Below are 17,150 nucleotides of genomic sequence, written 5' to 3'. Positions count from 1 at the left end.
CCAGAGAACATGTAATCATATGATCGGAACCACTCATAACGCATGCAATGTCCAGTTTAATCGATCTGGATGCTGAAACAAGTAAATGACAGGAGAGAAAATGCTGATAGATATATTGTAAGTCAATTATTTGATACGTGAACCATCGTAATCAAGTAAAAATACGTTCTATTCTTAAAAAACTTGAACTTCATAACATTCGCCCCGGGTGAGGAACAAAATGAGATGGTGGATGTGTGGAGAAAAATTAATTGTTAAAAAGGCAGTTGTATAACGGTCAATCTGAATAACATCAAACATCCATAATATACCAACATATCATATCAATACTTCATCACAGATAAAAGGATACCTTTTTAGTATTCACATTCAATCACCATACATATTTTTGTTTGTTGATGTGTTGTTAAAAGTCGCACTCAGTTTATCTTTATGACGGTGGTCCGTAAATAATCGAGTCTGGACCAAACCATCCTGGAATTTAAATCACGAGCATACCGGATTCGATGACATGATTCTACGAGGTCAGCGAGACTGACAACCTGATCCCGTTGGTCGCTTCTTACGACAAGCATGGGTTGCTGAAGACCAAGTCTAATCCAGATCTTTCCTGAGATGCAGTACCAGAAGTTGAAATATACTCATCCCTGATGCTCAAGCTGATTGGCGTAAAAACAAATACTTGCGGGTAGTTAGTATTGTCTACAAAGGACTGCACGATACCGTACTATATATAGACTCTACACTAGTATATCATTTCGGTTTTTTAGAGTTTATTATTAAGAGGTCAACATCAAACATCGAAAACCACAATAATACGAAAACGTTTTACATTCGAGAAGTCTGCGATGAACTTGTTGATCAACTATATGTCATTGTTATAGGATGCTATGTGTCAATGAAGAATGTATGTAGTCACATCATGCATCTCAAGTTAATGTGGTTGCACATAGTAAAGACATGAAGGAACAATCGTTGCTAACTCTCTCACCAATTGCATTTAGGTTACATGACTTTCGTTGATCAGTACCATCGACACATTCCCAACTTCCTCCATCAGTAGCAAAATCGAAAGAGGTGATCGTAAGCTTGGCCGTCGAAAGAGTCGGATATGTCCCGGTGGCATAGTTAGTCATGCTGGACAAACACACTCCAGCCTTGGTACATGTTAGCACCTGAGTGATGTTTTTTTCCCATATGATCCCTGTTGTTATGTTCCCTGACAAGGTGCAGGTCAAGGTGTAACTTCTACCGGCAGTGGCTGAACATATGTCTCCACAATAAATACTTGATACTGGAAGTTCAAAGAAGTATTGCTGGTCATACCTGACTATAACATCAATAATAAAGTCTTTAAAAGAGAAACACATAAGGAAGAAAATCTATGGATGTCAACTTCTTTATTATTAGGAACACAATGTTACGGAGTACATGCTTACTCCTTCATCGGGTGAGTGAGTGAGTGAGTTGGGTATAATGCCGCTTTTAACGGAATTCCAGTTATATCACGGCATGTCAGCTTCATGTGGGAGGAAAGCCCGAAGTGATGGAGGTCTCAGACGTTCAGCACTTCGGTGAAACCCACGAGCACGGGTATGGTGCTGACCTAGAAATATAATCGAGGCGAACCGGCATTCGAACCCACAATCATAGCTTTCTGGCGTACCCAAGGGACGCAACTCCGCACAGCGAATCGCGGCGCCTTAGACGACTTGGCCATTCGTGCCCCCTTTCATAGGGTGAATGAATGCCATGAGGCAGAGAGCATATATATGTTCATGCAATAAGATAACAAAAGGTGGAACCTAACAAGGGGTGGAAACTGACAAGGGAAGTCAACAGATAATCGGCGCTGATAGGTGATTAGCAATCGACAATGGAAGCCAACACTTTACAGTAATTCCCGCCGATACTATGACACCAGCACTAAAGTTATAGGTAATAGGCAATGGGCACTGGGCAAACGGGAGGCAGGGGATAATTGGCACTGATAGGTGAACGAATGGAAAGTATTTAAGAGTATATGTTCAAACACCAAAACGCACGCACACACTCATGTTTAATACGAAAGATAAATGATTAGTTTTTACAGTTAGATTCAAATCTTGTTTAGTGACACTTAAAGGAACCAAGCCCAAAGTAAACATATTTAGATTGGATGCAATTATTCAAAACCAGTTCCAGCTGTCAAAAATTAAAATAGTAAATGAATTAGTAGAGGTTTCCGGCGCTTTGAACAATGTTTCAGTTAAATGCATTCCAGTTCAATGTGGGTCAATCCCACACTGCCTCTTGAAATAAAGATTTATACACACCATCAGCAGCAGTTGATCCTTTCATGGTCCCTGCTAACACAAGAGCATATGCAAACGCCATCTGAAAAGAAGTATGTTAATTTATCTATCATTCAAATAAATAAAAGCGATAAAATCATTTCTGAAACCATAATGGTCCAATTTACAATTCCGACTATCATCATGATCACGTGTTTATGAATCGCTATCAAACAGTGATGACACCAGTTGCTTGCGAAGAGATGATCGTATCCTCCCCCACCGGTAGCACAAACTCTCGCAAAGGCAAATCATTTGTTCATCGAGAACATAAGTCAAAATGAGGGTATCATTAAACGTCATTTTTCTCCTCTAAGCAGTCAAATTTTGAGATGGCCTCCACATGTCCAGCAGAAAAACACTTTGTAACCCTCATAAAACAGCGTTTTAGCAAGAGTCTCCATTGTGGTGTGTCACTGAATGCTGTTAGAAACATGTGTTTATGAATTGAGAGTTTAAACAAATATAATTATGTGAATATGATATGTCGAGACTGAAATCACTTATTTACCCAACATGTGCATATTAAATATTAAAGTAAACAAGAAAGGGCATTTGGCTATTATATAAGTATTTATTGTCCTCTACCAAGTATTTGAAAAGTATGACAAAAGAAACGGACAGAAGACATTATTAGTCCGTGAATTCTTTTATTTGCCACAAGATAATCGCGACATACTGACGGTCTACTTCCAAATTCCTGGGGAAACACCTGGGTATTTCAGGAGCGTATACATACAGAAGCATTGTTTCTAAGTTTTGACACTTGAATTCAGCGTGTCTGATACATTAGAAAAAGAGTGACCGCTTGCATGATAGAATTTATCCACTCTTCGACCCATCCCAGTGAACAAGACGGAGAAATGCTCGAGACGAAGTCGACTCTATCTGTGCATACACTGCCAATGACAGTCAACAACATTCTACAGCAATCTAATTTACTTCAATATCTATTCGACACATCTTTATCCTTCAATCTTCGGTCAATTCATCAGTGATCACCATCACTTTTACGTACAGTTGTATCGATAATTTTAGATCCCCCTTCCCAGCCCATGCGACCACGTATACAGCTTTCATTAAAAATTCAAAGTAGAAGAATGGTTATAAATTCGGATTTTGATATGTCCCTTAACCTTTAGCCTGCTGAATTATTTTCACACTTCTTACCCCTGCCCGCTGGATTAATTTGTGCATAAGGCGCTCTAAAGAGGGTGGGTGATTTTCAAACAGTCGGAGATTCATTCATTCATAAGGGTCAATTGAAGAAAACTACCCTTTACCATTTAAAAAATATCCCGATGTTTTCAATCATACCAAGGTTAAGACCGAAGCGAACATAAAACTTGTACGTTTTCTTGAACTTACCTGAATTATTTTATTGAAGGTGGTTTGTGTTTTACGTAAGGAACCTGTTTAAATCGTCAAATTTGTGCAAATTTATTTCATTAATTATATCTCCGATTTCTGAATTTTAACTGAGTATAAATTCGATTTTTTTTTACGGAAAATAACAACGCGCTGGTAAATTATGAATCATTTCAGTAAATTAATTGTCCAAACGTAAACAAAAAAAACAACCTTAATTTTCGGATGAAATAAAAATATGACTTTGACGGATATAATTGGCATATTATTTAATCAGTTTGACCTTGCATGCTCCCGTGACCCGGAAACGGTAGACGATGAATCAACATTGCAAGTTTCTCGGTATCTTTTATTTGAACTTTTGTTTAAGAATGACCATGTTACGTTGAACGTACATGGATATGATTCATGTTTCTGCGACGTACACGCTGATATTTTTTTTCACAATAATAATTGTGCCCCACGCAATACGTCTCTGGATATCGAAGGGCGTGACAAAATGTTTGTTTCACAATAACATTTATGATTTTGATAGATATTCTCAACTGCATGATGCATATACTAAAACATATTAAAAAATATAAGCAATTTTAGTTATGCATAAAATTGGGGACATTTTAATGATTTTTTACTTTACTTTAATCTATAGCATAACTGAATTTTAAACAATTTCACATAACGTTTATAATTGATATTAGGCTGTATCAACACTTAAAATACCTCCTTGGTTGCAAATTGAAGATAGATTTATTAATGCTTAATTATTTGCACCTTGTAACATTTAATTGTTATAGTGTTATTTTTTCTTCTTTAATATGTCAGGCAAGGACTTTCCAGGTATATCATAGTGTATACTCAGGTGTCTCTGCCATTGATGCTCGAAGGGAGCATTTGAATAAGTCAGTATCTAGTACCATGAAATAATATTTTTCCATGAAACAAAGTATGTGCAAAAAGGTTAATTATGAAATACATAATAATAGAGAGAAACAGAAACACTATCATTAAAATATGTATATACATTTGATGGCATAAAATTGTTTTTATACATTTTTGCAAACAAATGATGGTTTTACAACAATAACTGTAAACAGTAACATGAACATGATGAATAACATATAATAGTACATGTTGGCTTTTAATAATGAAGACCTGGGTAGCATGTTATTCTATAATTAACTAATGAATGACACCTGTGGAGCACCATGTAATACTGCAGCTGCTTGTCTGCCAGGTCCACGCCTCCTATGTGCTGACTGTACAACTGAAATGCTTTTGGCTTTCTTACCTCCCTGAAGCAGTTTCGTGTAGCTTTTGATCTTACTCTTTTCAAAAAACGAGAACCATTATGAATACTGGTCAAGAGATTGACTTTTCTTTTATCTGTCCATGTGATGTACAGGAATTCATTTTCACGAAATAAATGCGGATCATCACCAGCCTTGGGTCGAGCATCCTTGACAGGCTGCGGTACATCCAGTCGGTAGGCCCTCAGTGTTCCACAAGCACCTGTCTGGTTGTCAGATAATTCCTGGAAAAGAGTGTGAGAAGTGAACAAATTGTCCATTTAGACATGATGACCCTTACCATACAGTGGTTTACATAATGACGTGACAACCTCGTAAGTCAAACCATGTGGTCTCCCTCCCTCCTCTCTCCCTGTATAAACCTGCCAGTTCCACATGTACCCGGTCCTGCTGTCTGCCAGACCCCATGACTTGATCCCCCACTTATGTGGCTTATTTGGCATGTATTGCAGCAAACATGTTCGACCCTTGTATGCTATCATACTTTCATCAACAGACCAGTACGATTCATAAGATGGCTTCTTGACAGGCCCATCACAAACAAGATAGAAATGAAAGCCCTCATTTCGGAGGTGTCAACATTTTTCCAATTATTCGCACGTGAATGTAATTTCAACGTGTCGATCTTATCGGCTAAAAATTGAACCGCATACCTGTTGGTTTCAGTGACAAGTAAATCAAACACTTCATCACTGAAAAAAAGTGAGAAAGCATCATACTCACTCAGATTTTCACCTATATTTCTAGGCCCCGAAGGGTCGACAAAATCTCGTAGCCACGGTGTTTCACTTGCTCTGACTGAAGGACTCTCCAAAATTTCTTCTTCAGCGTCTTCAATGTCCAAATTGTCCACTTCCTCCAAATTTAGATCATCGAACCCCAAAAATTTGCTATCACCCTCGCTGTCCGAATTTCCGAAAAAATCACGGAAATTTTCGATCGGAGAAGCCATTATGTAACTTCAAACGTTTTCTTGCGTACGAGCGGATCGCAAAATAACACAGTAAATATCAAGATGTCTATCAACCGTGACTACCTAGGTCAATCAAAAATAAACAAGTGAAGATGTTCAAAATAGATTATTACGTCATTTCCCTACTCTTTGGCGGGGAAACAGTATTCCGGAACTTTCTCGATGCCAACTCATATCTCGAGGCGGGTTTGTCCGCTTTCAGAAGGCGTGAATACAATTGCAAATATTTTATAATAATAAATAATAATATGTATGTACACCATATCTTGTTATTGCATCCTTTAGTCTTAATAATATCGCTTTCATCTTTTGTGTGTTATAACGTATTTTCATTTATTAACTGAGAAATTAGCTTATTGGTGGTCGTATTTCAACAAAACAAATCGCGAGTTATGCCACGCCCACACGTGTCACCTACGCTGGTCATCAGCTCAGCTGGACGCACGAAAGTTGTCTTACGAAACCTTTTACAAACTCGTCTTAATTAGATAGTTTGTTAAAAGACTGAAAAATGCATTGTTATAAAGAAAATTAAGTTAAATATTAAAAAAGGGCTGCTATGGTATTACGGGATCGCGGTACATGTCGAGTTGTTTGTTTACCACCGTTGCCATGATCGTGTTCGTCTCATCCAGTCGATGATGTAACGACCCAGATTGTTTTTGTTTATGATTAATTAAACCGAAACTTGCTAATTTTTACATATTAATGTACTTTAGTGTTTTTATTTCATAAAAGGACAACATACTTTGGCCAAATGAAAAAAAATATAACATTAAAAAGAAAATATCGGACTGCATGCTGTTCATCGTGAAGTGCATATGAGTCAACAATGTCCGTTACTCGTGGTTTTATGCCGAGTAATTTGTCCGATACCTTTTTTAACTCGCGGGATTTTCTATTTGAGGTAAATAAACTGCTAAAAGTTTTTATGTTTAACAAGCTAAGCATTTATGCATGTCAGACGTAATTTAAATGTTACGCAAAGCCTTCTTGGTAAATAGATATTGCGAGTTTTATTTTGAGCGTTATGCTCGTCGCCTGTCGAATGGGTTCGACATCAGATGCACGGGGAGTGACATCTCTGTCGAATGGGCTCGACGTTAGCGTGCAGAGCTTTAAACTACGTCGTCAGATAATTGCAATTTGTATAAATCCTGAAGCTTACCTCTATTATTTCAATTTCTATTATTTGCTATAAAACAAGATTTAGATCAAATATCTGGAAAAACAGTGTTATTAATACGTCTGTGCAGTGATAAGGTGTCATCTATGCGTGTTAGTGAACACAATATGCGAAGACTACCATAATCGAGTCTGGACCAGACAATCCGGTGATTGATATCATGAGCATCGATCCACGTTATTGAAATACGATGACATGCATGAATCAAATCAGCGAGTCTGACCAACCGATCCCGTTAGTCGCTCCATACGACAAGCATAGTCGCCTTTTACGGCAAGCTCGAGTTACTTAAGATCTATTCTACCTCGGAACTTCACGGGTTGTGACCACCATTCACACTTAAAACAACATCTGGTCCCCATGAACGGCACATTTTAGGGCAAGACTAAGTCAATATTTTGAAATACATAGTTATCAAGAAATCAGAGCCAAAGAAAACATCTTCGAAGACGACTTCGTTGAGACTGTCTGTCCCGTGATCAGTCCCGAAATGCTATATAGCAGACTTGTACATGTACAAACAGTGTTGGAAGGTCAACATGACATGTTATGAATATCTAGTCGATAGTATGTGAATGGATCACTGAAAATCAGTGATGATACCTGAGGATACCATGGGTTTGCTGAAAGACACTACTTTCCATATCCCCTACTTTTGGTAAATAGCATATATCCATGCTTCCATCGGCCACATGTTTGTTTTATGAGGTGAAACACAAGGAGTCAGGCTTGAAAATATTTGAAACTTATAATACTTCATTTTATAAATCACTTGTCACAATATGTTCGTAGCTAATATGTTACAAAACGAAGTATGTTACCACAGGCAGTCCTATATTGCAAATATTAACATAAGGGCCAACAGTAGACAACACAGTCAGTTGATTGGCAAACATGTTCGACAATAGCGTTATGATGGTCAATTCAGTGTCACAGTGAAGCACTCACATCTATTTGTTTAGGTATGCCCCGTGTTTAGTCAATTTGTATTGCGTATTGTTAATTGGGTCCGTGTCAACTTCATTTTATTACAAGCTTAAGGTTGTAGCTGGTTAGCCATTTGTTGCCCAATACTCAGTATAGCTCAGTTGCTTTTAAATTACACAAAAACTCTACTTAATCTGAACATGGTAAACAAATAATTTTTATGCCTAGGTGTTGAATTTTTGTCTATGTGTACACAAAAATAGTTGCATACAATGAGCATGCTTGTCAAATTTCTCGTAGAAATCCAACCTGCCTAACAATTAAATGAACTAACTTGCACTAGTGCTTGTAATGCATGGGCGAAGGTGACTTTCTGTGTGAAAGACTAATAGCTAAATGCGTTTCCTGGTTCACAGGTTGCTATTAGAAACCTTTATTACTTCCGTGTCATCGCAGAAACAAAAGTAGACACAAGCTGTTGAAATGATGAAGAGACTTATTGTAAGTTTGGGTTACACAATCAACTTTATACCCCCAACGCAAAAGGTAGTATGTCTTGGTATATAGGTTGATAGCAATATAGGACCTTGCCCTGTGATAAGTAGGTTATGGGAGTTGAACACATGTGTATCTAACTTTGTCAGGACAACAACGAAGTGTCAGTTCCATCGATTGTAAGGCAAACTCGGCACCGTCGGCTGCACGTACTGTCTGGTTGAGCTTACGTAAACATTTTTGATTAGCTTACTCGGTTAAATGCAAAAGTGTGTCCTCGCAAAAATGTTGTACTGTTGGAGCAACATTGGCGGTGGCGGCGTATATCAGAACGACTGGTTTAATACATCTTGGCAGGCAGTTCATGAAGCTATAAGCGACGTGTATATCAATACCAAAGAACTTGCAGTGAATTCAACTAAGCGGACCTATTCATCGTTAATAAAAACCATCCATCCCGACTACCACCTACATCAGATAAACAGATCTGTATACAGGACCTGGAATGTCAAGATCAAGATGAGGTGCTCACATTTCGCACACTTAAACAATTTTTAGTAAGGACAATGAGAACCCGCCATTCCTTTACCCCAGGTACCAGGGTCGCCTGCCTGCCCAGTATCTTCCTTCGGCTGCTCTTTTGCTGGAGTGTTTTCCCCATTTACTTAAAGAAGCACAGTGACCGGAAATCTAGTGTTTGTTTTTTTAAATATACATTACCAATGACTTGAATGTGTATCAGAATGACGCTAGCAAACTCACGGTACAGTTACGTAAAGGAATTTGGTATTTGATGTTGTTGGAGGTTGTTTATAAAATATAACGTTTTTTGGCAGTGATAAATTTATCTGTACCACCAACTCCTATCATGTTATCTTCGTAACGTTAAAATATAAACAATCTATGTTATTTTGGTTTAACTTCGCGGGAACCCAGTTCGCGCTGGTGACATCATATGCAACAAAAAAGGTGTTCAAAGTGCCCGACATTGTCAGTCCAACTTGCAGCTCGATGGACGCCTCCCTGGGTGTTACTATTTATAGTGCTGTGTATACTTCATCTGTCTTTTGCGGAGGAAGGCTATTGTTATATTACGTTTCTTTTTGTCAGTTATTCGGTGTGGAGTACGTGGTGGAAGGACCAAGGATATAAAAACAAATATATTGTGCCAGAAATGCTTGAGAAAAATAAGTGTGCTCTTGGTTGTTAAAAATGAGATATCGTCTGCCACAAAATGTACATGAGTTTGTTAACAAAATAAGCAGGGCCATAGATTTAAGTTAAACAATATCTGGTTTTGCAGATGTAGGTTAAAGATATTTAGTCACAATACAAACTCCAATCCATCCCAACCCACTCCATCCCCTAGAATATCTATTGGCCGGTCCCTAAAAGTATCTATATGCCCTTGCTTCATCGGGAAGGTGCTGTGTCCCCTTCACCTCTCATGTTTGGACTCTGTGAATATTTTGAATAACCATGTTTCCTCAGATAGGGAAAATATTTTTACTGATGTAAATATTTTCACTCAAACATACACAATCGCAGATGTACCTTATAACATTGATGTCACAGATGTCTTGAACTACCCTACCTGTACCCCAGTTACTTTTAACAGAGTTCATGAAGAAAGTATTTCATGCAAACCAATGGCAAACACATTTGTTCCTAATAATGTAAATGCTGTAAGTCATGATTCAGAGTTTACTATTAAATGTGATATTGACGCCAAAGCTGTTGCAAATGATGTTGTTAATGATGATGATGATGATATTCCAAATGGTCGGGTAAATATCTCAACCCAATTAAATGTAAACACATTTGATGGAAATATATGTGATGATATGCCTGTTGCAGTGGCTTTGGATAATCACATCTGTATCACAGCTGATAAAACAACAGATGTCGAAGTAAGTGCTCAAATTTCAACATTTATCAATAAAGAGGTTCATGCAGAGGGGGATAAGAAGGATGTTTCTACCATAAACAAGCTTAATAAAAACTCTGAGAAAAACATTCAATATAAACTAAATGTAAACACACATGTTACCGACACAGAAGATATGTGTAATAACCCTAAGACTGTCCCAAATAACCATACACACTCTGGGGTAAATATCTCAAGTCAAACAACTGTAAACACTACTGTTGTCAACCAAGTACTTGATAACGCGAACTCTTCAAATGCACTGATTAACCGCGCCCCTACTGTATGTAATCTTGGCAATTGTTCTGATGTACAGGTAATAGTTAATTCAGCAGAAAACACAAACCATGCTCACAATCTATCTGATATTCTGAAAACCATAGATCACACACAACCTACACATGAGTCCAGGGAAACCTTAAAGATAAATGTACCAGGCAAACCAAATGGTACTCACAATGTGCAAACACAGATGTATCTAATACCAATGATGTCACAGATGTCCTGAACTATCATGCCTATACCCCAGTTGTTTTTAACACAGCCCGTGAAGCAAAGATTTCATGTAAATTATGGAAAAAGAAATCTGTACTTAATAATATAAATGCTGTAAACCACGGTTCTGAATTTGCTAGTAATTGTGATAATGATGCCAATGCTGTTGCACATGATGTTGTTGCACATGATGTTGTTGCACATGATGATGAATATGAATATGATGATGATGATGATGATGGTGACTGTACTGTTCATGACCAAAATAATAGTCTTAATTTCTTAAGTCTAAATGTATGTGGCCTCAGACATCGCCTAGAATATAAGGAATTGTTTTACCTAATAGCTAAAAGAGACATGATTGGATTTCAAGAAACGAAAACAAACAGTTTGGATGAGTTAAATATACCCGGATATACTCTTTTTCTTTAGAATAGGTTGGGTACTGTAAGGCGAGCAGGAGGCATAGGTGTAGCATATAAAAGTAAATATAGAGATTATATATCCGTAACTGAAGAAAAATGCGATTACATTCTTTGGACTAAAGTATGTAAAAAACTATTTAGTTTTGATCAGGATCTGTACTTGGGGACTGTTTATATTCCACCCGAAGGATCAAAGTATATTACAAACGATACGTTTTATGAAATTGAGGAATCAATAATTAATATTATGTCAAAAAGTGAGTATATCATTTTAATTGGGGATTTTAATGCCCGGACAAATAATCTATGCGAGTACGAAATTCTTGATGAATACATAATGGAAGAATTTAATCTGGATATTGATGAAAATAGATCAGAACTCAACCCTGAATCTGTGCTCGGTGAACTTGGGTTGCCACGCGTGAGAGCAACACAGGACAAAACAAGAATCAATAACTTTGGCTTTAAACTTATTGAAATCTGTAAAAATTTAAATTTGTTTATTGGTAATGGCAGGTTAGGAAATGATAAAATGATAGGTAAAACAACATGTAAAGATAAAAGTGTTATCGACTATGTTATCGTATCGCAAATGTGCCTTCCGCTCTTTTCTGATTTTAATATAATTGACTACTCACCCCTCTACTCAGACGTGCACTGCCCTCTCACCTTTACACTTAGCGCAGTCACACCTCCTGTCAGTAATCCATGTAAAGGCCTACCATGCATCTATATAAATGCCGCTAACAAACCTAAACATTACAAGCTTGATAAATCACATGTATACATAAGGAATATAAATGTTAAATAGATAAATAAACTGGTGAAGACTGTGCACGAAGCACGGACAGGTCACGGCGACCCGCCGAGTGTAAACAGACTCGCGAATGAAATCGCGCACGTGCTTGTTAACGCTGCACGAGCAACATTCGGAGTCAGAGAAAACAATGCTAAATACAGTGCGAAAAAGATAAACCTTGGTTCGGAATAGAATGCAGACGATCCCGAAAGAAATTTAATAAAGCAAAACGGCGACTTAAAAAATCGAAAACAGTATTTAATAAATTGGCATATCACCAAGAAGCAAAGGCTTACAAGAAATGTATGGATAGGAATATAAGTAAATATAAAGACAAATTAAATAAGACTTTTCGCCAAAATCTTCACCATTCGCCTAAAGAATTTTGGCAGATCCTAACAGGATGTAAGAAAGACACAAATCCGAATGCTCCTGATATTAATTCCTTCTATAATTTTTATAAAAACTTGAATGAAAACAAAATTGATGACTCTGAATTAGAAAGATGTGCAACTGCAACACTGGTGTATGATTGTGAAACCTTAAACGATGATATAACGACTGAAGAAATTATAAAGGCTGCAAAGAAACTTAAAAGAAATAAGGCATCTGGGCTAGATTTTGTCGAGAATGATCATATAATAGATAGCATTGGAGTACTTGCCCCACTATATTCGGAATTCTTCAATCTTGTACTCTCATGCGGTGTAATCCCTGAAACGTGGCTCTCGGGAATTATAAAACCTATCTTCAAAAATAAAGGCGACCCATCTGATCCAAACTCGTAAAGACCCATTACGATATTAAGCTGTTTCGGAAAACTTTTCACCAGTATCCTAAACGAAAGACTGACAAAATTTCTAGATGCCAATAATATCCTAACTCCAGCACAGTCGGGATTTAGGAAACAATTTCAAACTGCTGATAATATATTCGTTATCCATTCGTTGATGCATATTTTGAAACTGTCAAAAAAACCACTTTATTGTGCGTGCATAGATTTTACAAAAGCATTTGATACTGTCTGGGGAGTAGGATTGTGGTCTAAAATGCAAATCAGTGGAATTGAGGGCCGATTCCTAACTTTAGTTAAAAATATGTACAGTAATATTAAATCAATGGTACAATCAAATAATGCAGAATCAGAGTACTTTCCTTGTCAATCAGGTTTTAGACAGGGCGAAAATCTATCACCACTACTGTTTTCAATATTTTTAAATGATCTTGAATCGTATCTTACAAAACAAGGATGCCAAGGGATCTCATTTGATTGTATATCGGGAAATGACATCACCGTTTGGTTGCATATTTTAGTATTACTCTACGCAGACGATACAGTCATATTTAGCGATACCCAATCTGGATTGCAAAAATCGTTCGATTCCTTTAACCAATATTGCTTACAATGGAAGCTAAACGTAAATATTTCAAAAACAAAAATAATAATCTTTGGAGGGGGTCCAGCCAAATCAACCAAATCAATATTTTATTTTGGGGGAGAGATACTGGAGATTGTTGATAATTATACATATTTAGGTATAAATCTTCACAGAAATAGACAACTTGTGTTTTGTATGAAATCACTAAGAGCAAACGCGACAAAAGCAATGTACTGCCTAATAAAAAGAGCACGAAATGTTAACCTACCATTAGATTGTTTATTGAAGGCGTTTGACGTGATGGTAGTGCCAATCCTTTTGTACTGCTCCGAAATATGGGGTTTTGAAAATTTAGAAATGATAGAGAAAATGCAATTGAAATTTTTAAAAATAGTAACTGGTCTGAGGAATTCAACACCCAATTTTATGGTTTATGGGGAACTTGGCAGGGAACCCCTCAAAATTAAAGTATTTAAACGGATGATTTCCTTCTGGCATAAACTAACGAATTATAACGGACCCACAAAGTTATCTAATATTTTATATAACTATTTGAAAAAGACTATGATGCAAACGCAAAATCGTTTAAGTGGATAGCTACAGTAAAAAAAAATACCAAATGATGTCGGACTGTCAGAAATATTCATAAACCCGTCTATTTGCTCTACTTCATGGCTGGTTTCAAAGGTCGAGAGAACTCTTAAAGACCAATTTATTCAACAGTGGCGAGAATGTATTTTTCAAGTTCAAAAGGTTTATACTACCAACATTTAAAAGAATTACTAAATTTCTATTACTTCCCAAAACTATCTACTTGCCAATTTTACAATATCGCACATCTAATCATCATTTGCCCATTGAAACCGGCCGATGGAGAGGGTTACTGAGAGAAGACCGTGTCTGTACACTATGCAATTCATCTGCTGTTGGAGACGAATCTCACTATCTTTTTAGGTGTGAAGCACTTCTCCAGCAACGACTTCTCTACATCCCACAGAATTGTTATATCTGGCCAAATTGTGTAAATTGCGTAAAACGTTATCACCTAAAAACATATCCACTTTGAAACATCTGTCCAGATTCATCATAAATTTGAACTCATTATTGCGTTAAGGTGTCTAATTTTATTTCTTTTGATGATGATGATGATGATGATGATTATTATTTTTATTACTTTATTTGCTTAATTTTTATTTATGTTAGGCTTGTTACCATCTTGATCTGCATTGTATATTATATGTTGTATATATATAAAATTTCTATATTATCTCATGAGTGCCTGTTTCTTCCACAATTTCTTGAACATTTATCTCTCACAGCTCAGAATTATAAACCTACTATTTAGTTATAATGCCGACAAATTGACAGTATTTAGTGACGAACATTAATAGTATGGCCTTTACAATTTGCATACTACATCAGCTCGCAGCTGTTCTGAACTGCATGAATATAGCCTAATCGACGATAATACCACATAGATATGAAAACGTATAACATTAAAATATATCTCATTTTGAAACGTGTAATAGTCAACCACCATTGGCAACACGTTTAGTACCGACAGGATAACGGCAACAAGGCGACAAGGAACAAACGATCAGCTGATTCAACCGCCCCGATTCGAACGGTTTACTATTACAATATAGACAGTCTTAGTCATCCCAGATATATCACTGAAGCACGGAACAATTATTTCAGGACGTGACAAAAGATCTATTATACAGGCGAAAATATATATTGGCATAACAGCAGGATAACGGTGAATAATGTAATGGTTAACTGTCTATAGGTGTGTAACACGTACCTTTCGTATCGCGTTTACCACATGCAATGCCAGTATAAGGTTTGGCCAGGAGGTTTAGTGCACCTGGTGGGTTAGTAAAGGGAAGATGAATTGAAAAAGATCTCCAATTGCAGCCAGGTTTGGGTGACATTGCTAACGCTGTCAACCAAACTGCCCCTTGCCCAGACATGAGTGTTTACCCGTGGTCGCGATTTAATATCAATATTGCTTTCTGCAGCATAAAATGATATTCATCATTTTTTTGTGTTATACTTGGTTGTTTTATTTGTAACATTTTTAAAGCAACTTGTAGAAAGTGTCTTTCTGATTTTTGTAAATATGCTTTCGAAACACAAGATACCTGATGCGCTTTCTCCCTCATGAGTTTATGAAATATCTAAATACCTCCGAATAACGATCAAACATATAAGTGCCTTAACACAACTGTGCAAAAGAACAGATACTTTTGGTGTATAGAGTACATGTATTTGAGTACTTCAGTGAAACGAATACCCCTGAAGACATGTACGATAGATGTAGATGTGTTTGTGTATACTTTGTCCGACAAACTTGACTGTGTTTTATTATGTCCTTTTGTTATGATTTAGTGTCAGTGTGTATGTATCTCATTTCCATATGCATGTATATACTGAAATTAACCATGATATTAATTCTGATAAGGCAATAATTAGAATGAAATAATCACCAAGTTTGAGAAAAAAAGGAAAACATTACGCGGAAGATCAGGAAGAAGATAGTTTAAGGGCATGTCGGGAAACACACTCAAACAACTATTCCATGTGATATGTATGCAAATAATTGCTGTTACACAAAGAATACAATTGATTCCTTTTCCTTATTTGTGTTTGAACAACATGTCCACGTTTTCTTATGTGTGGATATTCTATTTTCGATATGAAGGTAAAAATAACAATTTATAGATTAACATATGTACCGCATATTTAACCCCTTTAGTAAGTTATTTAACTTATCCGCCAATCAAGGTAAATGTACAGCTAAAATGTAGAAGAGGTCGTGTGTGAACGTGTGTGTTTGTCAGAATGTGATATTGCGGTTTTTGACAAATAGCTTTGTTGGCGGATATAAATTGCCTTGCCTGATTGCTGTGTTCGAGGATAATAAGAAATGTCATGGAAATATGGGTCTCCCAAACACATATTCATACTTTTGATAATCACGCCCATTCACCTCACAATTTCTTTCTGCACAGGTCTTCTCATAAAATCTGCGATTTGACATTAGGCGTTGAGAAAGTTATATGTGCATGGCTATTAGACAGTATACATGGCGTTCAATAAATCTGTTAAACCGTGTCTAAGGTTACCGCGAGAAAGAGAATATCACGTACCTTCCCCGACAGGCCATAATGAGTCATTGTTCCAAGTAGAAATTAAACGTTTACATCCGCCATTGCACTGTTGTACACATGACGCTGCCTCTGTATGATTAATGACGAGTTGTCCCCCTTTGTACTATTCATGAAACAGTGATGCGTACCTTGTCGCTAGTCGCGATGTTGACAAAACATGCCACGTAAGGCCATTAATGTAACATAAACTTGATACATATATACAAAACAAGTTGCATTGAAGTCTAACAATAACTTAAGTCTAATTATAAACTGATTATAATGGACAACATGTCATTATAGACAGGAACTTAGAAGCCGGGGATGTAGGTAAACTCATAATATCGATAATGTTGTTATTTGTTCCGACTGTATAGGGAAAAT

General features: G+C 36.8%; 1 protein-coding gene across 1 annotated transcript; it reads right to left on the bottom strand.

The window, feature by feature from the left end:
* Positions 1-277: 277 nt before the first annotated feature.
* Positions 278-16,850, bottom strand: LOC125374167. The gene is made up of 4 exons (XM_048384999.1): positions 16,767-16,850; positions 2,316-2,376; positions 992-1,294; positions 278-282 (listed from the first exon to the last, which is right to left on the bottom strand). Exons 1-4 carry the CDS (start codon positions 16,791-16,793, stop codon positions 278-280), a joined length of 396 nt encoding a protein of 131 aa, XP_048240956.1. The 5' UTR covers positions 16,794-16,850.
* Between the last annotated feature and the right edge of the window lie 300 nt (positions 16,851-17,150).

This window comes from Haliotis rufescens, unplaced genomic scaffold (assembly GCF_023055435.1).
Source record: "Haliotis rufescens isolate VD_foot unplaced genomic scaffold, xgHalRufe1.0.p SCAF_53, whole genome shotgun sequence".
NCBI classification, from domain to species: Eukaryota; Metazoa; Mollusca; class Gastropoda; order Lepetellida; family Haliotidae; genus Haliotis; species Haliotis rufescens.
Note: the sequence above shows the minus strand (reverse complement) of the source record. Positions and strands in the feature narration are given on the sequence as shown.